General features: G+C 39.3%; 1 protein-coding gene across 1 annotated transcript in view; it reads right to left on the bottom strand.

The window, feature by feature from the left end:
- The window catches only part of WDR11 (WD repeat domain 11), a 44,133-nt gene extending 31,381 nt beyond the window's left edge, over positions 1–12,752 (bottom strand). The window contains exons 1-5 of the mRNA XM_059821106.1: positions 12,667–12,752; positions 11,146–11,257; positions 7,037–7,190; positions 3,243–3,416; positions 1,916–2,102 (exon numbers count right to left, since the gene is read on the bottom strand). Coding sequence (XP_059677089.1) covers positions 1,916–2,102; positions 3,243–3,416; positions 7,037–7,190; positions 11,146–11,257; positions 12,667–12,752 — 713 coding nt within the window. The remainder of the gene's footprint in view (positions 1–1,915; positions 2,103–3,242; positions 3,417–7,036; positions 7,191–11,145; positions 11,258–12,666) is intronic.
- Between the last annotated feature and the right edge of the window lie 13,003 nt (positions 12,753–25,755).

Below are 25,755 nucleotides of genomic sequence, written 5' to 3'. Positions count from 1 at the left end.
AGTTCAGTATCAACAAATACTTCAAGTTCAAAATAAAATTAACAGTACAAATTTTCCTGCAGCTGCATTTTTTCAAGTATTCCCTATTTTCATCGCTAGGGAACTGCATATTTCCATTTAATTGCTACAGCAGTGCAAAGCACCACTGACCTTTAAAAGACACACACTCTGTTGACTTTTGTCTAAATAAGATTACAGAGTGATTTTTAAAAGAATATGTAATTCATACGTATGCGTAATACTTGCATATCTCAAATACAAAGCAATTCAATTATGAACAGTGCTATCTGCCATGACATTTACTGGTATTCATGGGAAATTACTCTCAAACATACTGCTTGCTTCAATTTTTATATTATTATGCATATTACTTTATTTTGAAATGAACAGAACTAGCCTATCAAGAATACCAGTCTTCAAACTCAAAGAAAGTAGCAAAGAGCAGGAACGTTTGTCATTTTGTTGACTGTTAACAGAAGATTGGCTGCAAGGTAAAGAGTTTTATTAGGTATATGCAATCCAATGAACTGTATTTACGTCACATTGAAGAAAATAATCCTTATACTGTGATCAGGTTTGAAGGTCACTTAATTGATTTAATGTATCATCCTTTTGAGGGGTTTTGTATGCTTTTAATCTCCTTGTTCTACCACACACTAAACACCCCTTCTGGCATCTCATTCCTTGCTTCAGGAGTATTAGTCACCTTTTCTCTGCACTTCCCTGACAATCTCCTGCTCCTCTTCCCTCCAAGTTTCCCCAAACTAATACAAAACCAGATAAACCATTGCTGCTACAATTTTTTCTTCCCATTCTACTCTTTTCAGCTGTTCTGGATGGAAAAGGAGGGAGAAAAGAGAAGACTATCATACCCTTAGCAATATTCATATACAACTTAAAATGCAATCAGGAGAATGCAGAAATATGGTATCTTTGCTGATTTGCTATTATTACAGAGCATACATAAGGCTGCAGCAGCATATGTGCTGTCTCAGTATTTGCAAATCAGGTGTTCTGTCCGATGCAGCACAAATCAAGCATTATAGAACACAAAATTACAAGATTGTGCCCTTTAACTTCATACCAAAAAAAAAAAAAAAAAAAAAAAAAAATCACAATTTCTTAAATTATTACCAGAGGAAGTATCATCAAGTCTTCTCCCCAGTTTGCAATTTAAACACCTTATTAAAGCAGAGTGTAAATTTCATATCTGCACTAAATTTTGGTATCAAGTGCTGTCTGATTAGTTTGTTCTCAAATTTGCTAGAGGCTCGAGAAATACTTTTATTACTCTAATAGGAAGTACAAAAGGAAAAAAAGAATTACAACACACAATAGAAAGTGGTCTTGAGAATTTCTAACAAAAAAAATAATCTCAAAATGCAACAACTTTAGTTTTAAAAGGTCAGAAAATAGACAAATGTATAAATTCTAGTTTTATTTATACATTATTAATTTTAAAAATGCCTCCTACTGCAGTATCATGTACAACATCAGAATGACAACTCTTCTCAGGTATCAGTGCTTACAGAATTTTTATTCTCTTATTATATCCCTTCTCATTCCACAACTGAAATGAATTACGTTAGCCCATTTTCATCTTTTTTTTTCCCCTAAGATAGATGTTTCTGAATTTACACCTGCATGAAAATCTGTTAGTGAAGGGAGAACATTATGTCATTAACTTTTGTAAAACATGCTGGGATGATACGGCTGTTTTTATGAACAGAACTGGATGAATGACTGTCAATGTTATACCCTTACATAACATCCTCATATAGAACATCCGACCATCTGCCTACCCCAATGAATTTTATTTTTTAAAACTAATTATCTTATAGTCTTTAATCTGATTATATCTATAAAATATACAGGCATACAAAGCATTATCTGAGAAGAATTATTTGCAACCTACCTTGGTTTTTCATTACTGATTAAGATTTTTACTTTATCAAGGGCCTTTTTGGCCCCTGTAGCAGCAGCCAGCTTGTTGTGAGAAGGACTGGAATGGGGACTAGAGATATAAACTTTCTTCCCTGAGCTGGCAGGAGCTTTGGAAGGAGAGAAGTCAGAGATGAACACTATTCCTTCACTGGTGAGCACTGTACAAAGAAAAACAATTTTTATTATAGCAAAATACAATCTACAATTTGATTATGGTGTTCCATTTTAATGAAATTTTGATGGGGAGAAAAGCTAGTAACTAATAATACTGTATTAGGAGAAAACTCTACACAACAGGCACCTTCTACTGAAAGAGCTGCAGATGGTCCATTAAAATTAATTATATCTACAAAACTCAATTTTTTAAAATTAAGTCCATACTAAAAGAAAATTGTGGGCATTACTGGCAGAAACCTTATTTCTTCAGTACAGTTATTCTCTCTCATCAACTATTTTTCTTTAAGCTTCACAATGCAAATAGAAGACAGGGTTGCCCACATTGGCTATTTCACCATTTTTTGTTCTCAAGCAGAGCATGGCTCAAAGAATCATTAACTCACATTATTTATGTTGCAGCATACAGATTCAGCTAAGATGTAAAGATGTACCTAAGATTTTACTACGTGTTTCTAAAAAAAAAAAATAAAGTCTTTTTTTAGTTTGAATGCTATGGCAGATAAAAAAAAAAAAAAAAGACAACCGCAAAGCCTGGAAACTGTACTGTCGTATTATAGATCAGGACTGATCAAGCTAAACTAAAGAATAAAATGGTGACTCTCTTATTTCTCCTAGTTTCTTTCTGCTAAAATGTCAATAAATCTGCACTACATCCTCTTGACATTTGAAATGCTTCTAAAACTGATGCTCACACTCTATTCCTTTAAAATAAATCCTTTCTGTTGAAAATACCATTTATTCTTGGTCTACTCATCTCACTGGATTCTCCCTCACCATCCATCCTTTTATAGCTTTATATGTCAGTTTAACTGGGCGCTCTATACTTGGCTTCCTCCAGCCCCCTATTTACATGCTTTCCACCTTCTTCATAAAGTCTCAAACATTTATTTTCAGATCTCTAACTTCTCTACTCATGCCTACTTTTCCCCTCCCCTCACACAATGGCATCTTATTTTCAAAGATTCCACGTTAACCAAAGACTCCCCTGTCTTTGTTTTGAGACTTCTTGGCATTAACGGCATTATTACCTCCAACCCATTACTTTAATCTCAATATTTTAGTTTAACATTTTTCCCGGTCGCCCTTATTCATGTCACACTATTTTATACATGCAAACTTACAAGCTAAGTGTGATGGATCAAAGGGGTCAAATGAAAAAGACAGAATATTTTCAGCATAACTTTTCTTCCAAAGTTTGGTGCCTGTGTCTGCATTCCACAGTACAATATAGTTAGGTGGATGAACGGCAAGCAGTAAATCTCTAGAAGCATCTTGATTCCACAACCACTGCATGTCTGTCAAAAGAAAGAAGGAACAACAAACAGTGACATTAATTTTCAAAAAAAGTGTTCTATTTTAAAACTGTTTTTCTTCTGTAATACCTCGTCTTTAAAGAAATCAGTAGTGACTTGTTAGTAACAAGATGTTTCTATTTCACAATTCTAAAAAATAAGTTCCTTTTACAGCCTAAATTTATGTTTTTAGCAAGCAGCAATACAGTGGGTTACACATGTCCACACACATGCACACAACCCACACCCAATCTGAAGAAGTCAGACCTTTTCATCCAGTGAATTCCTACCTGAAACAACATACTGTATTGTACAGAACCACTACAGAGTCAAACTGAAAAGAACCATACAACATCCCAATTAATAGTTGGGATGACACCATGAACCATACAGCATCCCAAATTAATATTTATGATGGTATCAGTATCAGATCTGGAAAGAAATGTCTTCTCCACTTCAAATACTTTTTAACAGAGAGTCTGTTTAAGAGTAAAATGAAACTGACTGTAACACACATTCAAGAATACAAGTACAGTACTTAAATGCTAAGGTAAATCTGAAGAGGTATGGCTGCCAATCACCACAGCTGGGCATCATTTAAACATTCAAGATAAATGGACACAAAAGTCTATGTTTTGTGTCAGTAAGAACAGACAGCCCCCTCAATTACTAGAAAGGAGCTGTATTAGAGCTACCTATACACTCCATGGGGGCAGTGTTTTAGACAACAGAATGAGTCAGGCAGGCAACGGATGAAGTCCCCCCAGGCCAGCTCCTACCGCTCACTGCATGACCTCACCAAGTCACAGCTTCTCTACAGCATGTTCATATATATTAAGATGTTGAAAAAACTTCCCTCCTCAGCCATTCTTCTGTTTTATCAACCCAGCTTTTTCAGAGCTGATAAGGGCTTCTCACTGGGTTTCAAAGAAAAAAAAATGCAGTCATGTGTGTCCTAATCAGTTACACTGTAAGTTAACAAATGGTTAACTCCTTCCCAGGTGAATGCAGAGTTTGGATCAAATAAGATGAGTGCCACTGAAGCATCACTTTTCTCCTCATTGAAACAAGGAGGCTCCAGCTGTTACCCTACAAAGCTCTTGCAGATAACACCCAGAGAACCAGCAGATCACTCCAGTGCTCAATCTCCGTATTTGCACCATTTTCTACAGGCTTGTAAAAAACAGCCAGAGGCCTCAGAAACAGATGGAAAGGAAAAGAAGATGGTTTTGTTAGAGGCTATTGCTGAATCAAACCAGGGACTGAGGAAAGAACAGAATTTTAGTTCTGTTGCTCCTTAACTTTTTTTCTCACCCAGCAGATTGGAAAGCCTTCACTGAGTCTGAAAACCTGGAAAAATCTTCAAGTGACATGGTTGAAACTCCACCAGGCATTCAGTGAATAGGTGTCAGGAGTAAATAACACACACAAAAAAAGAAACAAAACTAACAAAATTAGTTGTAGTCAATAGAATACATTTTCAGTGTCCCACTATCAGACTTACAATATTGCACCTACTTTCATAGAACTTATAAAAAACAGAAGTATAACAAAAAACAAACAACTTAATTTCATAAGTGGGTTTTCAAATAATAGAATTAAAAATAAAAAGCAGGTATAATACAAGCATCATCACAAGTTTTTAAAACACTCCAAATAAACTATAAATTATTCTTAGAAATTCATTATGGTAGTTTCTCTGGGAGGGGAAAAAAGAAGAAAAAGAAAAAAAGTCTTCTACATTTTACTTCAGAAATAATTTGTAGACATATTGCTAGTATGGGCAGCAGTAGCAATAAACAGAAAACGAGAACATGCAGCAGAGCATGTAAACACTGCTGTACTTGCAGTTATCCCTCCCAGCTAATTCTGAAAGAGCCAGTCTGATGCTGGAAGCAGTCCACTCGCAGCATCAGCTCAGGTACTGGAAGCAGACCAGCCACAGTAGTGCTGCCACAAAGCTAACCAGATTCCAGTGCTCCAGCCAGCTCCCGGTAGCTCTGTTAGGAGTGGTTCCAATAGACAGAAAAGTGCCTACCACAAGTAATTAGAACCAAAAAACCAAGTTTTACAATAGTAGGAGAGTACTACTATCAACTACAAACTGCAACAATTAAAGCAATAGTAAAAATTATATTGAGCGTGTGATGCACTAAGGAATGAAGTCTAGATCTTTTGATTCCCTTTTCTAAGTTCTAACCATTACATTAACTTTTTCACTGATGAAGTTACAAGACACTAACTAATGAAAGGGAGCATCTGGTAGATGACACCTTACTAACAGAAGGAAACAAGGAAAAAGACACTTAATTATTCCTTTCCAATATATTCTCTTAATTGTGTTATACCTGGCCAGTGGCTGCATTTTCTGTTCTCTATCCTTCTTCAGACCAATGAAGATAGCTACTGACCTCTATGCCAGGCTTCTAGACATTTCTGCCTCCAGCACAAGCAAACATAAATCTTCTGTGGCTTACAACATCATGAATGTGTAGCTCCTTTCTCCAGGCTTTTTGTTTGTTTGTTTGGGTTTTTTTGTGGGATTTTTGTTGGTTGGTTTTTGCTTTTGTTTTCTACTTCCCCCTTGTGAAATCCCTGAATGAGATCATGATTTTTTTTCTGGAAATGGGATAAAGAATCTTCAAACATCCAGCTGCCCAGAACTGTTCGGGTAGAGCTTATTGGATATTTTTCAGACCTTCCCAGCTGCACTGGGCTAACACCCACAGAAGAGAACCAAGAGCAGCAAATACCACAGCTAAACTGTCTTCTCAAATAACAGCCAAACCCAGGTATTTACACCATGTCAAAATTTCCTCTTTCTCTTGACTGTTTGTGTTAATCCCTATCATTTATGTCCACTTAACTACACTTGAAACCTAATTCAAATGTGGGATACTCAGTTTCAAGACTTCCTACCGCTAACTCCATCTATATGCGAAACCTACCTTATTTACAACTGTCTTTTATGCTAAGATTTACCCAGTATCTTGCCCTTTCTCCATTTCACTTTTCACATCTTAATATTGCTATCTACGCAGAGAAAAGCATCCCTGCTCCTATGAATCGGACAACTACACAGATGCTCAAAAAAATCTTCTCTCTCTAGTTACATTGCAAATGTATGTTATCATTCTACTATATTTGATCAGAAGTAGCTATATAATGAACTATCTAAATAACTGTCAACTTATATGTGCACAATCGAAACTCTTAACTTACAGCAACGTAGTACTGTTAAAGTACTACACCACCATAGATGACATTAACATTCAGGTGCAATGCAAACTGCACTACATCCCCAATTCAAAAGCAGGAAGATGTACTTGACACCGCAAATATTATTATTTCAATCAATAACATTAATAAAAATAGATTGTAACTTTTTTTCAGAAGATCTTGGAAAATATTACCATAATGAATTAAACCTCACAGCATCCCTCTGCGAGACAGCAAATCTTACTTTTATACAGAAAATGAGCAGACAAACATAGAGAAGGCTAGTAATCCCAACAGTAAAAATCAATGGCAGAACTGAGAATAGTTTGCAAAACCTAAGTGATGAATTTGTACACAATGCTCCATAAAATAACTTCCACACAAACATCATGCACTATCATTACCTTGAATTGGTTTCGTATGTTCTTGTATTTCACAACGAGCTGTTCCTGTTGCCACATCCCATACAATTATTTTTCCAGTAACGTCAGCAGAAGCTAAACGTAAAGAATATGGAGAGCCAATATTGTGATGGTAATTTTCTTTAGCCCACTTAACCTGAAGGTACAGATGAAAACTTGTCAAAGAAGGCAAACACATATAACAAAGACACCATACTTCATATTTTTCAGATGGATAAACAAACAATAAGCAACTCAACAAAAAAGCATAGTAATAGTTAACGTTAATAGCAGCTGTGTAAGCATACCTTTAAGCTACCATCAGGTGTCCAAATTTAAGGTATGTTGCAACTGTGCTGCATGACTGCATGGTTGATATTTTCAAACTACATAAATCAACAATCCTTATTTCTGAAGGTGACTACAACAATCCATAAATATATGCTATGTATATAAAAAGTTTACTCAAATATTTAGAAGAAACTAAATGGCAATGTTTAAGGTTCTGTGCACATCTACAAACTATACCCACTGATTTCCAAACATGAAAGTTGAAAATTTACCATCCAACTTTTATATACATCCTAAACCATGTCATTTTCCTAATCTGTCAAATATAAGTACATTACGGTATTGGGGAGGAAGGAAGGTTAGTCTTTCATCTATATGTTGTCTCATGACAAGCTATTGCTGACATTTGCGATCTTTTTGGTCCTTTTCAGCATGTTGCCACCAATGATTTCCACATACCACTTTCTGGTTTGGGATTTCAAGCTGCATGGGCTTGCAAGTTGGCAATACTTATGAAAATTATGTGTCTTGAAATTTGAAACATCCTGTCTGCAAGTCTCCCAGGATTATACGGAGATAACACTGACTCCTTCCTTATGTATTCAATATGGACTTGTTTTGCTATCTACTTTAAAGGCAAACTTCTGCCCTTAAGAGAGACTGAAGACACTAACAGAATAAAGAAATCTTAATGCTAAACTAATGGGAGTTTACCTATTACAAAAATGACAGCTGTGTGCTGTCACAGTACCCGACAGAGGAAGGGTGAGGCCAAACACAACACTTTTTGTAGATATTGAAAGCATGACATTAAAAAAATAGAATTATCATTAGGCACCACTAACTTTGCAACATGAATTAGATTTATAACAGCATTCAGGGCACTATAGCCACCTTTGTGCTACCCCTCTCAGAGGTGTGACCAGGATGTATCTCATAAGCCTAGCTGAATAAACTAAACAAACATTACACATGCACAGCAAGCAATCTTCAAAGAGCTCTAGCTATAAACCCAGTGTGTTTCTACCAAAATAACAAAGAATTTTTAGGAGACTCTCCTTTACCTGCAAATTCCAGTTTTGCAATTCTTGATTCCCTGCAGTTCAAAAAACCTACCCATGAGGATACCTGCATGTAGCTATTACAAAAAGTAATTACAGAAACCTGCAAAGCTATTTCTTCCACAGTTAAATATATATTGCTTTGAAGCAAATTCCAAGTCTGGAAAACATTTTCCAAGGGAGGAGCTATCACCAAGTTATGAACAACAAAAAGGAGATCGGTCTCAGCCAGAGCTCATGTGGCGCTCTCACACCATAAGCCTTCTTTTCCCATTGTAGTCACACTGCTCCAACAAAGTCCCCACACGTGACCTGATCCCTCTGCTAAAAGAAATTATTTTCTTATTGTACTGGTCACTGCCACTCTACCCTGACTTCAAAATACAGCAGCATTGGTCAGAAACAGGAACCAGAGGTGAAGTTTTTTTTAATTTTCACAATCTATCTCACCTGATTTAAAGAACCTTATTATGACTGTTCATTAATATATCAGAATAGACACAAATGAAATGTCCATCCTCAGTCAAAAAATTGTTCCTGTAATTACATTTTCTTTTGTAAAAGTACTCTTTCAAGTAATCTTTATAAAGGTACAAAAAAAAAAAATCAGATCTAATCCACTCCGTACAAAGTTACCAGTATCCCACAAACACCATATGGACATACGGACAACATGGATCCATTTTCACTGAAACCATTACCTCTTCCAGACACAGTTATAACAGCCAAAGGCCAGGAAGTATTTCAAGAAAAATAGTTAAACAGACTGCAGAAGGATTTATGAAACAATCACTTTTCTCTTTGCTTTTTTATTGCAGATAGTGGTGTGGTTTGAAATGTTTCAAATCCGAAGCACGGGTTTTGAGGGAGAAGATCCCCTGTAGACTGAGTTCACTGGTGTGAACCTCTACTGCAAAGAGTTTAAGTCAAACGCACACAGCAGACTTCTTACAAATCCCCTCCAGCTTATTTACGCTCTTAGCATTTACAAACAAAAAAAGAAGTCAGTTAGGAATTGAAGAAAATTTCTTACAAATGCACATAAAGGTATCTGCAATGATCATGGCCTCATAATAATTTCTCATATAATGGCTACTTCCTACAGCAGAACAGAATTTCTCTTCATTCTTCCTCCTCATGAATTAGTCATTTTTTTACGGTCTATTTCTGTTAACAAAGCACCAGATAGTGGTTTTGAAAAATTATCTTATAAATGATATAAAAACTATTTGGACTTCAGCATTTGGTTTCCTAGTGAAATAACGTTACTTCTCAAAGCTGGTGAATATAACTGAAGCACATTAAAATGCTATCACGACATGGATCAAAAACTGATTTTGCTACCACTTACTATCTAAGCTAAGTGGAAATTTTAAAGCAGAGTCATCATTATAGCTGCTACCTCTGTACCACTTACATTTTCTATTTTTTACACAATTATAGACATAGGAATTGATTTGTTCACTTTAAAGGATAGCCTGAAGGCAACTGAGGCTACGGGTATGCTTACCCAAACAAGTTGCCAAAAGGCAAGCAAAGGTATTGATTCACAGAATGACGCTTACTCTGTGGTTGCCGTCGTGTCCACACCTTTGCTCTGAGATAACTGAGAAATAACCTTTGATAAGTTGCCTTGCATTTGTCACCAGAGAGACTATTCATAACAGCAGCACAAGATCTAAGTTGACAGCAATGTTTGGGCAACCCTGAGAATCCTCAAAATTCACTGAAAGATTTGGGCAAGTATACAAACATGCTGGAACAAATCAGTTTTCGGTCCTTTGTGACATTTTAGCATTATTTTTAAATATATCACTGCACAAAAGTCTCAAAAAACGACATAAAAGTACCTATTTTGAAACCTACCCCTTCCACCTTCCTTTTTTCCAGTCAGTTTCAATATTCTCTCTAATCAAGCAAAACTAATTCCTAAACTTTACAACCATTTTTAAAAGCTACAATGTCATTATCTGTTTACTACAAAAACCACCAAAATTCCCCTATCTAAAAATCTGGTTTTCTTCATAAATTACTGACAGCCTTCTAATACAGCGTTTGAGCTAAGGACGATCAAACATCACATCTGCCAGCCAAACATTCCTCTAAACCCTGACTGAATCTGCCATTCTCCACAGTCAAAAAAATGATGTATCAAAGAAATACATCGTGTTCTACACTTGACCCGAAGTCAAACTCTCTGCAATTTCAAGTCAAGGACCTTCAAAGGAAAGTACAGGTACCCTACACTCAAGTTTGAATTTTAGCCATTTTTTTTGCTAAAATAGATGTTTGGTTTTGTCTGCTATTGTTCCTTTTCTATAGGTAAGAACAGAAGTAAAAACTTAAAAGTAACTTTCTAGTCGAATGGTGCGCTGGTTACCCCCACAACAGGAAAGATCAGCAAGGGCATCAGCAAAGAGATTCATTTGATATTTTGTACTGTTCATTTGAAATTGTCATGTTAAGAGCTTTCTTAGAAACATTTCTGTCTGTGTTCTATAACACTATCAAATGTTTTTATATATTCTATACCTTCTATGTATTCTATACCTTCTATAGAGGTATACCATCAACCTCAGCTCAAATTTCAGCATGTATGGTTTGATTTAGCTGTAAAAGAGATCATGTAAAACACGGGTATTTTATAACAAATTTTATGTGAAAATCAAGTGCAATATAATGTCAAGTATTTACAGTGATTTAGAAAAATAATATATACACCAGAATCAAGTAATATACCTTAAAACATGTACATCTCACCTTGACAACACTAGCTTTGTGTCTTTCCAAGACCTGTAAAGTCTGAGCAGTATTGGCATCAACTATCAGCACAAGAGAATGACATCCATACGCAATCAAACCTTGCCAGCCCCTAGAAAAGCACATATCATCATCAAACAAGTATAAAAGAACAAAAAGCACTTCACACCAAGAATGAGGCTTCTTTTGGGTAAGTTGAATGCATGCTACTAGATACAAACATCAAACGTAAAAATTAATTAATAACGTAAAACTCAAAAGCATTATAAAATGCCACTGCTGTACTATCTGCTGAAGCGTTTGCTAATGGAACCCTAAGACATCTCTTTGTGTCCATCTATAAAAATCCTCTTCCGTAAATTTAAGACATCACATAGGAATTCATGAAGAGCATTCCCAGATTTTATATATAAGCAGGCAGGTAAGCAATATCTTTGCAATTATATAATTAATTGCATCTTGTGAACAATGTGAACAATGATTACAGTAACAGTGAAAATCTGCTGAGGCCTGTCTGACTTCAGGAGAAGTTAATGCAGCCACCGATGACAATTACAAAGCTATGGTGAACACCAAGCAAGTGAGAACATTCAAAGCAGAAAAACAAAGTTTCAAACTAAGAACTTCTGAGTGCCTCAGTGTTCACTTGCTTTGCAAGCTGACAAGCCTAAAGGACACAGTTTTAAAAAATTACTTGGTTCAGCTCATTCATTTTCTCTCCCTAAGACTCAGCGACATTAGGGTAACGCTTTAGAGCACAACTGGGTGAATTCATTGTTCAGAGCTATGAATACAAAAAACCAGCGTATGTACTGGCTTTGTACATCAAGTCTCAAAAATAACATAGAAACCAGAAGAAGCTGCTCTAATCTCTACAGTTCGTTGCACCAACAAGACCTCTGCCCAGAGAAGCAAATGTCATTGCCAGAAGGGACTGGGCCACGCTCGCCTGTGGCCATGGCTTTGTTCTTGCTCAGAGGTGGAGAACAGCAACTCCTCCGGGCTCCCCGCCCGCGCTCTGCCAGCCCCTCCAGCGAGGCTCGGGGAGAGCACGGGAGTGTCAGCAGCTTGCACAGGGTCTAGCAGAAGAGGGCTTGCCTTGGACACACCAGCACAGCCTGCCCATTTCCAGGAACACAAAAGGACCCGAGTATTTGCGGTGACCACCTTGACCAAGACGGCAGGACACGATTCCCCCGCAGGAGGGCACAGCCCGCTCTCCACAGGGACCGCTACCGCCGCTTTACTGCACGCCCGGCAGCTCTCGGTGCTGGCCGAACCTCGACACCGGGACTGCATGAACGTCCCGGCTAAAAGCGCGGCCCGCCTTGCCTGGCGGAGAGCGGGAGGAGGCAGACCCCGGGCAGGCAGCGGGAAGCGAAGCCCAAGCCGCGGCTGAGGCGAAGGACCCACGGGGCGGCCCGGGGGGCGCCGCGGGAGAGGCCCGGGACACCTCGGCCGCCCCTCTCCCCCCCCGAGCCCGGCAGACCGCCCCCGCTCTCCCGCGGCGCGGCCCCTCACCAGTCCGCCGCCCCCCTGTTCGGCGCGCTGAGGGCGCCCGTCAGGGTCCGCGCCGGCAGCTTGATGTTCACCGTGAAGCGCTGCATGGCGAGGCCGGGGAGCGCCGGGCCCGGCGGGGCGGCCCGAGCCCGGGCAGCCGGTAGCCCAGCACACCGCGGCCCTGCCCAGCGCCACCGCCGCCGCGCAGGAAGCGCCGCCTCGGCGGTGCCGCCGGTCCGTGCCGCCGGGGTCCGCCGGGGCCCCGCGGCTCGGGAACGGCAGTTCCGGGGCCGGCCCCACCCGCCGCCGCTCGGAGGGCCCAACGGGGCCGCGGCGACCGCCCTCCCCCGGCCCGAGCCCCTCAGCGCGGCGGCGGGTCGCTCCCCGCCGTCTCAGGCACCGGCCCGGGGTGTCTGGTTTCCCGCCCGCCCCAGGGTGCCTCCGGGCAACCCCGGAACTGCCACCCGGGCCTGGAGACACGGATTCTGCCTCTCAGGCTTTAAATCGCAGAGCCTGGAAGGAAAAGAGGCCGTGGGGATGCCGGAGGCCCCGTCTGCCTTGGCTGAACAGCTCCGGGGAAACTTGTGCCTGTTGCCAGTCTGCGACTGGGGCACCTGAAGTCACCTCAGCGCGCAGAGGGCTCCCTGTCTCATCTCCAGGTGCACGGATGCTGCAGGACCCGCTACTAGATGCGGCGATTTTCTTTCACCATAGTCATTTCTGCTCCAAAGTTACCTCTTAAACGGCAAAATGCAAGTGTCAGCCCTCTTGTGGTAAAGGTCCTTTCCAACCTAAAAGCTTCTATGATTCTATAACCACCGCGCCATATGCCCTTGTACCATCAGGCGCCGAGTCCTACCTAATGCAACCTGTCCTCCAGCCATCCCCCACGCTGTCACTCATGCTTGGCCAAGCCACCCAGGCTGTCACGTCCACCTGCAAGAACGCTGTGCATTTGCACTGGAGCACAACAGGCTGCAGAGCTTTGAAAGAGCCAGAAGTTTTTCTGTGCTACAGCATCTTAAGAAGATGGCCAAAATCACGTAGCTCCAGGCACAATTCTAACATACGCGCACTGTTTTGGGGTTTGTTTCTCTTCAAAGCAGAGGTGGCCCGTAATTGCTTATTTCTTATTTTTTGTAGTGAAAAAGATGCCACTAGATGGCCAAGGTTGGCGAGATCGTAATGCCAGCTACACGTTTTTGCAATGCCGCAGCGTCACATTGTCACAGAAGATGCGATAAGTGCTGTTCCTCTTCCTTTTTTTTTCTTTTCTTTTTAATCACAGTTGAATTTCTGCAAGTGGGAACTCGAGAAACAACCTTCAGCTGATGTCTTTCCAACTCTCTTCTAAAGAAATCTGCTTGTGAAACAAAGTACATTGCTCAATACCATTTTCAGGTCACTTTATTACTCCTTCTCCCAAAATCTCTCTCCTTACCCTTGAAAGCTGAAAAATCAATTTTTTCAAGAAGTAGAGGAGTTTTCCTTTCCTTTTTCTTTGCTACCATTTGAGGACAACATGATCTATGCCTCCAGAGATCAATTTTGCGGGAGCCTGAGCAGCCACTAGACTCATTAATTTTAGTTATTTTTTGCTAATTCTGGGGTTTCACTCTGTGTCCTTGGAGATCCTGCTGCTACTCACGTTTTTGGAGGGTTTTGGTTGTTTGCTTGGTATGTTGGATTGGGGTTTCGTGAGAAGGGTGCTTTGAAACTTTTTTTGCACAAGAGAAACAGAGGCTCTTCTTGGCAGTTTTCTGTCCATTTTCTTGACATCAGAAAACCAAGGGACAAATGAAATGCTTAAAAGAAACAGATCCTTTAAGGTAGTTGAAGATAAGGACAAAGGTACCAGAAAAAGGGAAACAAAAGAGGAAATGAGGGCCGTGCCACCAAATTGGTTGAAAAATTAAGAATCTAAGAAGAGTGGTTTTCAGGGTCAGATCGCAGGCTGAAAATCAGGGTGTATCAGCCAGACGAATACGTACTGAAGCTTTGTCAGAGGGGTAGAGAGGAGATGAGGAAGAGGTTTGTGAACAATGATAAGGATCATTGGAAGAGCTGAAAGGAATAGGAATGTTGTGAGATGTCAGAGGGGAAGAAGAGCTGTGCACTGGATGAACTGCGTGTGATTCCTGGGGTCCATCCATAGCTACTCACCAACACAGAGACTGATGCACAGCAAATGGATGTGAACTAAAACCAGAGATGCTCACTTTTTCTTTGAGGTGGTTAACAGTATAAGCTCTTTAATATCTTAATTTTCATTTAAATCATTGCTAAGCGAGAATGCAAAATACTCACATCAAGGCACTTAGTCCTCTCATTCATCTGTAAATACAGTGATACGCTTTTGATTGCTATACAAACAATAAACTTCAAACTTAAAGGTGTTTAACTGCATAGTCAGTAATACTATTAGACCCGCTAAAACCTCTGGGACTAGCAAATGTCCAAGATATGATACCCAGGGGGAGAGACTTCATTCCAGACAGCTTCAACTCCAATTGTCCTCACAAAGTACGTATGGAGAATGAGATTGTGGATGATCATAAAAACCAATAGAGCAAAAAACCTTCAGATTAAATAAATGAGAACTATGATTTTACATAGCTTTCGGCTCATGATTCTAAATAATTCTTCTGTGAGTTTGAACATGAAAAAGTGGGACCAAGGTAGAGATATGTGCACAGTCTCTCTCTTTTAGGTTTCTCTTTTATGTAATAATAATTACTGCAGGAATAATCCTGTGAAAGCTTCTGGGACTTCTTTAATTTCCATGACCTTAAGGTAGAGCTCCAGGAGTTTCTGGGATCCACCATTGAACCACCATGATTAGAGACTGTGCGCTGTTGCATTCCATTATACAAAACCCAGTTTGAAATTAGGATATGTAACTAATTCATATATGCTATGGGGCAGGGTTATATTTGCCTTACAAATTATGTTGAAGTTGCTTTCGTGTTATCATTTCTACTCCATGCATTTAAAGCTTCTTAAATTCTCTTCTAGTTAAGTGTCCCTTGTTAAATGGGAGCCAACAGTGAAAACTATGCACAGAACTGATGCTATTCTCTCTATCAGGACTCATGCAAAGAGCACGAGACTCGCACAGTTGTCCGTTGCCTCGTACAGCTCCACAGCTATGTGTATACCTCACATATCCCCAGCGTCGTGCCATGTCCTCTGCCCCCGTGACTGGAACCTCCTCAAATGGCAGACAGCTCATCAGAAACAAGCTGCCCCTCTGCACCTGCATCTTGAGATGACTGAGTGGAAAGGCAGGTATGGTACAGCCATGTCATATCACAGGCTCTGTGTTCAAGAGAGCCATACAGGAAGGTAGTTCCCTTGAGAAGACATGTTCCCCATCACTTGACCTGACATGACACCGTCTTTTCTCAAGAAGACAACTGAGAGGTCTGCATTCAGAATCAGCAGAGAATTAGGTCCTCTTTCAGCGAAGCACTCCTCTCTAACAAATAAGTGTGAGCAATCACATCCTTATTCAGCAAAGCATGCTGTGCAACGAAATGCTTCAGGTATTTCTAAAGCTGCACTAAAGAACAGGGATGGAAACATCTCAAGGCATCCCTGAATACCGATGGAATTACAGAATCACGGAATCACTAAGGTTGGAAAAGACCTGTAAGATCATCAAGTCCAACCATAACAAAAAAAAAAAAAAACCAAACCAAAAACCCACCAGAAAAACACCACCATGCCCATTAAGCCATGTCCCACAATGCCACGTCCACACGTTCCTTGAATACCTCCAGGGAGGGTGACTCCACCACTTCCCTGGGCAGTTTATTCCAGTTTATTCAATGTGTCTTCCCTTGTTTTGAGTGTTAGTGTGGATAATTTTGTTATTTAAAATAAAGCAAATGGGATTTTTTTGGAAAGGGAATGTATCTGAAGTCAAGATTCATTTGATCACAGCCTGACTTTATAATCCTGATAAGGATCTTTGTATTTCATGTTGTATTTTCAGAAAAAGATTAAATAAAATGTATTGATGAAAGAGATGCTATTTCTGGGACTTCAGAGTTCTGCTAAAATTAACATAAAAATAAAATAAATGTATGAATTTCAGAATGTGAAATATTTGGCACCTAGAACCCTATCAGCTTTTTACAAAACCAGATGTTTCTGGCCAAAGGCTCAAACACTTTTTTCCCTTCCCAAATGCTTTCAGCTCAAAAATTACCCAGAAATTCTACTCCAAGTGAGCATGTATGGTCTGATCCAGTTCCACTGAACTTGCTGGGCATGTCAATGTAAACCTTGAAAGGTAGTGGAGCAAACTATGCAGAGAGCTCTAATGACTGCCTGCAGTCTCACTTTGTTTTGACTGAGTGTCGTCAAAGGAAAAACTTGCCAAGTGGTCTGCTATTTTTCCCCCCAAAATATTTTCCTTAGCCTTAAGCATTTCTCTTTTTCTAAGGGTCCAAAAAGATGATGAAATGTAGAACAAATAATTATTTTATTCACAAATTAAATTTAATTTCCATGGTGCCAGTTTTGTTCTGTTTCTTTCTGATTTCATCCTAGCCTCAAGTATCCCTGACTGCTCTAACACAATCACTGAGAGACTCTGGCCCTTATGTTTCCTTTTGTGTCCTTTCTTTGAATACTTCTGCTGATGAACATTTGCCCACCTCCCTGAAATATATTGCTATAACTGAGTTCACAGCTGGGGTAGATTTGCAATCTGCCATTGTTAAAAAGCATTTTCATTAAATTTAACTGTTTGGGTTTCAGGTGTGATTTCAGGAAATCTCATTTAGGGACAGCTATTAAGAGAACAGTCCTTTGACCAGCAATGCGCTTCTTGTGTCTGGTAAGAGTGAGGCTGGCAGCCTCTGTCAAGGCTTCTTTTAGCTCTTTTGGGGGCAGAAATTTCACCCCACTGGTGTCTGTTCTTAGTGTGCAGCTCAGGAGTGTCTGAGGAGACATAGAATGAGAGCAGGCATCTGGCCAGCATAAGAAGAGCATGTTGAGCAGAGGGCAGGATGAGCTTCCTCCTGCTGTATTGCTGGTGGTTCTGTGTGACTCATACTGCCTGGGGTTGCTGGAGATCCTGTGTGTAACAGCAACAGATTGTGTCCTCTATCTCTTTTAAATGTGGACGTGTATTTTCCTCTTCTGTCTGGCTTTGGCAGACTTCTGTGAAGGGAAACTCAAAAACTATTTAGGAGTTGGAACCATACGGTGTAATGATGCTAGATGACAATATTGGGGTGGCTTAATCCTCTGAATGAGGGATGAAATGAATCATAAAAGATTTAAAGCTTTTGTAAAAAGAAGAGAGGATTATTTTGTTACCCAGGCAACATCTCTTCCAAGTATTGGTGCCATGAAGTAATTAACTGGAATAATCCTGACCAGGTAAATTACTGCTGCATCAACCTTGACTGTCATAATAGTTTGTTAAATACTTTGAAACACAGCATCAGAGAAGTCATAAATAAAAGAGAGCTAATGAATAGGACAGAGAGCTCAGTCTAGTTCTACCACAAACTTGCCAATCTCTAAATTATGCCACCTTATCTAATGCTGGCTGAGGCAGTCCCATGCATTAAACAGTACCCAGGGAGAGTGAGTTTATCAGAATCTACGTCTCTTTGTCTCATTTCCCACCCAGTACAAGATGAGGAAGGACTTTTTTTCTTCCGCTTTTCTCTTGTCCGTTCAGTTTATGAGGTCTTGAGACGGGGTTTGTCTGTTACTCTGCATTTGTACAGCATCTCATGTGCTCAGAACTCATGGAAGTTGCAACCTAGAGGCCCTACATGAAAATAGTAAGGCAATAGAGTAACAGTGTACCCATCAATCCTGTAATATCCTGTACACTGACAGTGTGAATAATCTCCTGAGAAATACATCAGATAAACAGACATAGATCTGAAATATGGGTGTCATCACTCACAGACACAAAGAGGGAATGAGAATGCTAATCCCAGATACCCACATCCAATGCCCATTTGATTGATTTGGACTTCAAAAAAATAGGGTTTTTCCTAAGAAGGGAAATCAAAATTTCCACTGACGTAACCCTGAGCTTTTTTAGTGGTGACTATTGCTAAAGTTCAGACACTGGCTCTTGTGCACGTATGCCTGCTGTAGCTAAGCACAGGAGTTTTGTGCCTGGGATGCCAGGTGCTATGCGATAGATATTCATGCCACTAAATGATACAGTGAATGGGTAAATGGAGAGAAGCTCGGAGTACTTCAGAGCTTTGGAAATGTCCTAGCAATCTTAGAAAGCATTTGTTTACTATTTTATTAGGTATATACATAAAGTAATATTTTCTGTAGCTAATAAGCATTTTATCAGCATCAGTGCCTTTTAGTCTAAGATATAGGATAACAGTAACAGTGATGTGAAGTTGGGATTTGAAATCTATGTAAAACAATGCAGTATACTCAAGACTGATAAATTAATCAGTGATCCTGACAACCTGGTGTTCCAAGACATAAATGTTTAAGGAAGAAGAAAACTCTAAGAAGACATGCTTAATGAAAAAATCATGGAAAATGGAGTAAAGACTGACTTTAAGAGCCATCTGCAACTCCATGACTACAGCTAATGAAAATGTGAATGTAGTAATTTATTGAATGTGTTAAAGTGTATATTGAGAAATAAAAGTGTCCTCGTATAAATTGCATATTAAATGGGTGGGAAAAGTTTCAATCCATGTTATTAATGTTTTGGGTTGTGTGGGTTTTTTTAAACTAAGTTCAGAAATTCAAATGTCCAGAAACCACAGTAACCATGTATATCAAGTAAAGTGTTATTAATTGCTGCATGTAATATATCCTACACACCGATATTTAGGTGGGATAAAGCCCACAAATTATTCTTATGAGTGCATAAACCTTCAGTTGTTCTTATTTCATAATGTAGTTCATAATGTATAACATTTTGATTAAATGGTTTTCACGTTCTTCTGAAAATTATATATTAGGACTTGTCTGATTCCAATGTCCAGTGAAGTTTGGCAATCAATGGCAAAGTATGGCTGTGCTTCAATGGTTTAGGTGGAAGATATCCATGGAAAATCCCAATATGGTGCAAAATAACTGTGTATAATTCAATATGTGGCAGTGCAATCTGCATGTAGCAAGGAAACAGCCTAGCATATCAGCCACTTGAACCATGATGTTCACCAGTGTCTCTTCTCCACAAAACGGGATATGAATTCCATAGGCTGGACTGGTTTATGACTAAGTGATACTGTGGAGCTTTGAGCCTCTGAACCTCTTATAAGCTTAAGGGAAATTAAGGATGCTTAAAGCTTGGTAAGATAATACAATATAAAGAATCAAATAAAAGGCTAAGATGGCCTGTGAAGGATAAAGTCCCTGTTTAAACACAAACAGCATTAGCAAGCAGACAGCGACATTATTTAAAGTAAGATTTTGTTCACATTTGATGGGTCTCCAGTCCTCAGGGCAGTTACTCAACTATCAGTTGATACTATGGATAACCACTGCTATTACAGGTTATGGATGTATTCCCTCCAGTTCCTCTGAGAGGTATCAGCGGCTTTAGGTAGTGGTTTCTGATAAGGCATTACGTATTCAATCTCGTTGTAATTTGTAATTGCTCATTTTTTCCTAATAAAATAACTTTTAAGAGTGTTACACAATGTTTTGCTATGGGATTGGGGTTCTTTGGTGAACCTTACTGCTCTTTTTTGAAAAGTGTCCTGGAAAATGCTCTGATCTCTTTGATATACTGATATATATTAAGTGGAGGACAAAGCCTTGTGGGTAAACAGAAGCAAAAAATGGAAGTTCCAGGAAAATTCTGGAACTATGACGCACAAAGCTTGCTTTCCTTCTTACTCGGCACAGTGATGACCAGTGAATTCTCTCTAGCTGTGCTATGAGTTCTTTTTCCTCTGGAGTAATTATAAATTGATCACAGGCAATAAGAAAGATGCAGGTTTTGGAACACAAGGTGTAAGTGCACCAGAGTTCCTAGTCAACTTGATTTGGGATTTGTCACTTTTCCAGTTTAAATAAAGTGAAGAATGATCACCTAGGAACCAGGCTGTAAGAATCAGAAAATCATGCATCAGTCTGGCAGAACAAAATTATAAACTATGCGATCTGTATATTGGTTGCAGAACAAAATATCCAGATTTGTGACAGTAAGAGAGACAGTAATTCTACACAGCTGCTGGAATCCAAATATTAAATAAACACGTTCAAAAAATCAGCTTCTGAGGTTGGTTCACTGATGATGCTTTACAGGCTCCTTCACAGGTTGTGGCTCTTGGGCATGCAGGGGAAGGACCCTGGTGCATCCTGGAGGAAGGCATAGCAAATGTCCTTTGAGGTTTGCTTAAAGGATGAAAGAAGACTCTGGAAAAGGCTCTGAAAGCAAACCAGCATGGTGAACAGCCCAGAAGCGTGGCTATGGGAAGCTGTGCGGTTTGGATGGCCTCCACCTCATCAGAGGGGAACGTGTCTGTCTGTGGGGCAGACTGGCCAGGGCAGGTAGAAGGCAGCTCTGCAGAAACATCACACGTGGAAAGAAGTGGAAGCTGATAGCAATTACTTTAGAGTCTGGCAGCCATGGAGCCATGGGAAGGGGAGAAATATGTGGTCAGTGGAGTGAAGGCAGGTCGCAAGAGCTTTTTCTTCAGTACGGCTGACTCCTGCAGTGGCTGTTTTCCACACTTTAACTGCTTTCTCATGTGGCATTAAGTTACTGAAAGAAATCAAGTTATTCTTAGTACTTTTTCTATGGTGGTGTGTCACTGTTCAGATTTCAAAGAGCTTATATAAAGGTTTCCCATAAGTATTGTAATTATTTCATCTGACTTTGAAATAGTGCTGAAAAAGCAAGTTTTATGATCACTGATAAAGGTAATGTAGAGGTAGAGATCCTCACAAGACCCATCACATTTCACATATATAGTGTCCTGTTCTTATAAATGGCTGCAGGGTAGGAAATGACTTGGCTGAAATATTGTATCTATTAATAGACAAATACCATGTATTCATATATATGAAAATCATCCGTTTAAAAAAAATACTGTCATTGTAGTAGAGATCAGACCCCTGCCTCAGCAGCTATGAATAAAATGTATGCCTTCACAGTCCTGTTTGAGCTGTATGTGTTGGTTTATATTCTGTGGCATCAGTGTATTAATCTATTTTTCCCCTTCAGTGAAAGTAGGAGAGAAAGTTGTCTCTTTGCTTTATTGGTGATTATCTAAAACATTCACATCCTCTTCTTTAAAGAAGATTCTTTACAATGTAAAATTGTTCTCCCAACATGCAGTGGATGTCAAAGAAATAATAATAGCTGTTGGTTTAGTTCATTCTCATATATGCAAGAGACAGTTTGACTGGCTTCAGCCATGTGATAAATTGACTTTAAGGCCCTCCATACTGTGGCAATATTCCCATCCTTGATTTTATTTACCTTTCCATTTCTGACTTTTCTCTCTTCAGCACAAAAGAAAAACAAAGGCAGATTAAAAAAAAAAAAAACAAAAAACCAAACCAAAACCACACAGACAGAAAAAGACCCAAAAAAAAAGAGCCCAGGCCTTCAGGGGTTGGCATGAAATTCTTCTTAGGAGCTTTATCAGTTAAAGACATCTCATGCCTCAGAAGTATGATCTCTGTTCAAGTGGGAATTATGATGAAATGCAAGACTAAGAAATCTCTGAAATCTAGGACTTCTACGAGGATGTTCTTCCACGTCTCATTAAGCTTGCCTGAAATGACCCAGTCAGTGTTGAAGAAGTTCAGAAAAGATAAACTACTTGAGAATTTATATTTTTTTTTAACCTCACTCATTGTAGGGTCATAGAGCAGAGCTATAAGAAATGCATGTGGGAACTTAAATTTACAGGGCAATTTATACAGGAATGCACAAATGTGTGGTGATGTTTTCACACAAGTAATATTTGGAAGCATCGGACAACTGCTTTTTCAAGACAAACTTATGTGGAAATAGCCTTTAAAAGCAACACTGCATAAGGTAATTTAAGAAGTCAGGTTTTTCCAGAGTGGCATGTGGCTGGGGAATTTAAAATCTATGGCATTAAGTGGGATTTTGTTACTCGTGAAAATGTACCTCTATCTCTTTCTTGCAAAACATTTCCAGACTGTTGTCTTGAAACTCTCCCATAAAGGAGTTGATGTATTCCTGTGCTGCAAATACTGGGGATGATTTCCATTTTCTGTTGTTTCTCCTCTCCAAAGTAGGACTCCCATTAAACGAAAAAGGAAGGAATATACTCAGTTTGAAGCCAGTTCTCTCAGGCCTTATTTAAAATAATATACTTGATGACTGGCATTCTTTATGGGACATAAACTGTGAGAGTAAGAAACCTTTATTTCCAAATACTTTTATTTTTTTTCCTATAAAACAAATTTCACTCTAAGCCAATTCTTCAATTCTGACAGTGCTGAGTGATAATGAAAGTACTTCTTTCCATTAAAATTACACCTGAACTTTTGCTTCTGTATTGATAATTTCTGTATCTACATCCTAGAGAAAATACTCTTTGTGCTGCACGCTCGGGCTGGCACAAAGAAGCATCCGACTCCCGAGGTCCATAACACTGGAGCACGCCCATCCAGCTTCCAGCTGGTTTTCCTAAATTATGAAAGTGCTGACAGTAGGTGGAAGACAAAGCAAAACTGTTTATCTTCCTCTATGGAGTAAGGGGAGATATTCCCTAAATCAACAAATACACCATTCACTTATGTCAGTTTTCATCTCACTTTGTGATGCATTTGTCTGCAAACTTTACCAGACTTGGCAAGTTTAGATAAAATATTTTGATATGTCATTATGCTAAAGCTCCCCAGATCCTTTATAATGGTATTTTCACAGTATCTGCAATATAGGAAGCAAGAATATTCTTTTACTAGGGTCATGACATATATGCATCTTCCCTCGAGAAGGAAGTAATTGAAAATAACTGCTGCCAAAATTAGTATAGTTTAAGGACTATCTGTTCCTTAATTCTTAATGGATATCATTTGATAAGTGTATGTACTGATGACCATGTAGCATCAGTATACTTGAGGGTTTCAGGATGGGAGAAATTACTTTTCTAAGACTGTTAGTGCTCTTGATGGTTGTTGGAAGAAGAGTATTTCTTGAACCCACTTTAGGAAAAGGCAGCGAGTTTCAAGGCTTGTCTGTACTAAAAGCACAGCATGTGATGTCATCAAAGTTCCCATCTTCAAAACCTTAATGTGCAGCAGATGTAAAGAGCAGGTGGCTGCCCCTGGTAGCAATGGAGAGAATTACGTTTCTGCACGCTGCCTGTGATGCAAGGCTTAACACATGAAGCATTTCTCACATACTTTTAAGAAGCAGAGACTACGTCAATCCCTTCTCCTCTTTGACAATGTGTACAAAGCATGAAAGAAAGGAAGCTCAGTGGATTTGAGAAGCACCAATCTGCAGGGCGTTCAAGTGAAAAATAAAATCTGTTCATATTTTATCACGCATTATCAACGATCTAAAAAATATTTGATAAATTAAAATAAATGACGTGCATATCAGAATGCTAGTGCCTCCTACATACTGTGGGAAGATGACGAGTTCTCTCCAGTCCTGGGATCATATTTCTTCACATGGTGTTGTTTGGGATTCATGGCATGCCGTAACTCTTCAAAGTCAATGGCTTGCATTTCTCTCTGAATGTACTCCCGGCCAAAGAAATGGCATCAACCCTGTTTTAAGCAAAGATCAGTTGTATGAATTTTTTGACAAAGTAAAAAGCAGATTATTGCAGTATCAGAATAAAGATAGGATTCGCTAGTGTGGAGAAACACTTATGCACTCTCTCTGCCGAGGAAGCTATCATTCTCATTTCAATAGCGATCTAGTTCCCTATAGCCTAACATTTCCCTTCAATCATCATTTCATTACCAAAAGAGACTGATGTCATGGCCCATGGTTAGAACTTTGCACTTGGAGCTCAAAAGCCAAGCTCCACAACCCAAGCTCCTGAGAAGTTACTGAAGTATCAGAAAAGAGACAGCAGGGAAATTCGAAAGATGAAGGACTACAAGAAGACAATGAAGCAATGCTGAACAACATGACATGATCAACATGCTACCAAACCAGGGGAAACATCAGCGTGTGGTAAACCTAACTTTCACAGGCTAAGTCTTCAGCCTTATTTTATTCCTTCATTTTATTTCCTATTCCCCTGAAAGCTCTTCCAGCAATTTTGGAATTTCTGCTCTGAGAAGAGAAGATCTGATATTCAGTTTTAATACAAATTAAACAGCCACTTTTTCACTGACAAGGTCAACAGATCTAAAACTGTAAGCCCAAAGCATCTTTTCCCTGCTTATCAATTCTGTTCCATCTTGTATTTTCATGTTCCTTCTTTTGGGCTTTCTTTGCTACATTTTGCACATACTGGGGAATACAGGTGTTTTTCATACAGTGGGTTATTGTAGATGAGTTTTCCATGATAAAACAGCTCTCTAGCTCCCTATTCTCCACAGAATTTTGAATAAAATATCCCTGATTTGAAGACAGAATAATCAATCTGAATCACATCCCAGACAGACAAGCTTCAGAGCAGAAAATATATAAAAAATTTAAATATTTAGCATGAGTTATACAGTATTGAAACCAAAGGAGATTTGAAGTCAGAGTGGTGATATTAACAAAGCATTCTTGATTTTGATACCAAAAAATGTTTAACCTGTTAACAAATAATTTCTCAAATAAAACCACAAGTTCCTATTGTAGAATGTACAGAATGTACAAATTTTTGTAGACTGTATCTCTGAAATTTTAACACGTACTGCTCAAAACTTCTGCCTTGCATTTGGACAGGTTAAAAGCACGTTTTACATTGAAGTTTCTTTTGCTTCATAAATATGAGTATTCTGACTTTTTAAGGCTTTCTAATAATAAACTTTTTTTGTTATATCAAATATAATACTGATAATTCTTGCAGGGTCATTTTTAGTCTAGTGGGAGGCGCAATCCTCCTGTCCCTAGCAATCAACTTCTCAACGCTTACTTGCGCACCAGTGGATCCTGAGGTTTCCGCTCAGTTGCAAAGACCATTGGCTCCATTATCTCTTCAGCAGAAC

Source organism: Gavia stellata, chromosome 9 (genome assembly GCF_030936135.1).
Source record: "Gavia stellata isolate bGavSte3 chromosome 9, bGavSte3.hap2, whole genome shotgun sequence".
Taxonomy (NCBI): domain Eukaryota; kingdom Metazoa; phylum Chordata; class Aves; order Gaviiformes; family Gaviidae; genus Gavia; species Gavia stellata.
Note: the sequence above shows the minus strand (reverse complement) of the source record. Positions and strands in the feature narration are given on the sequence as shown.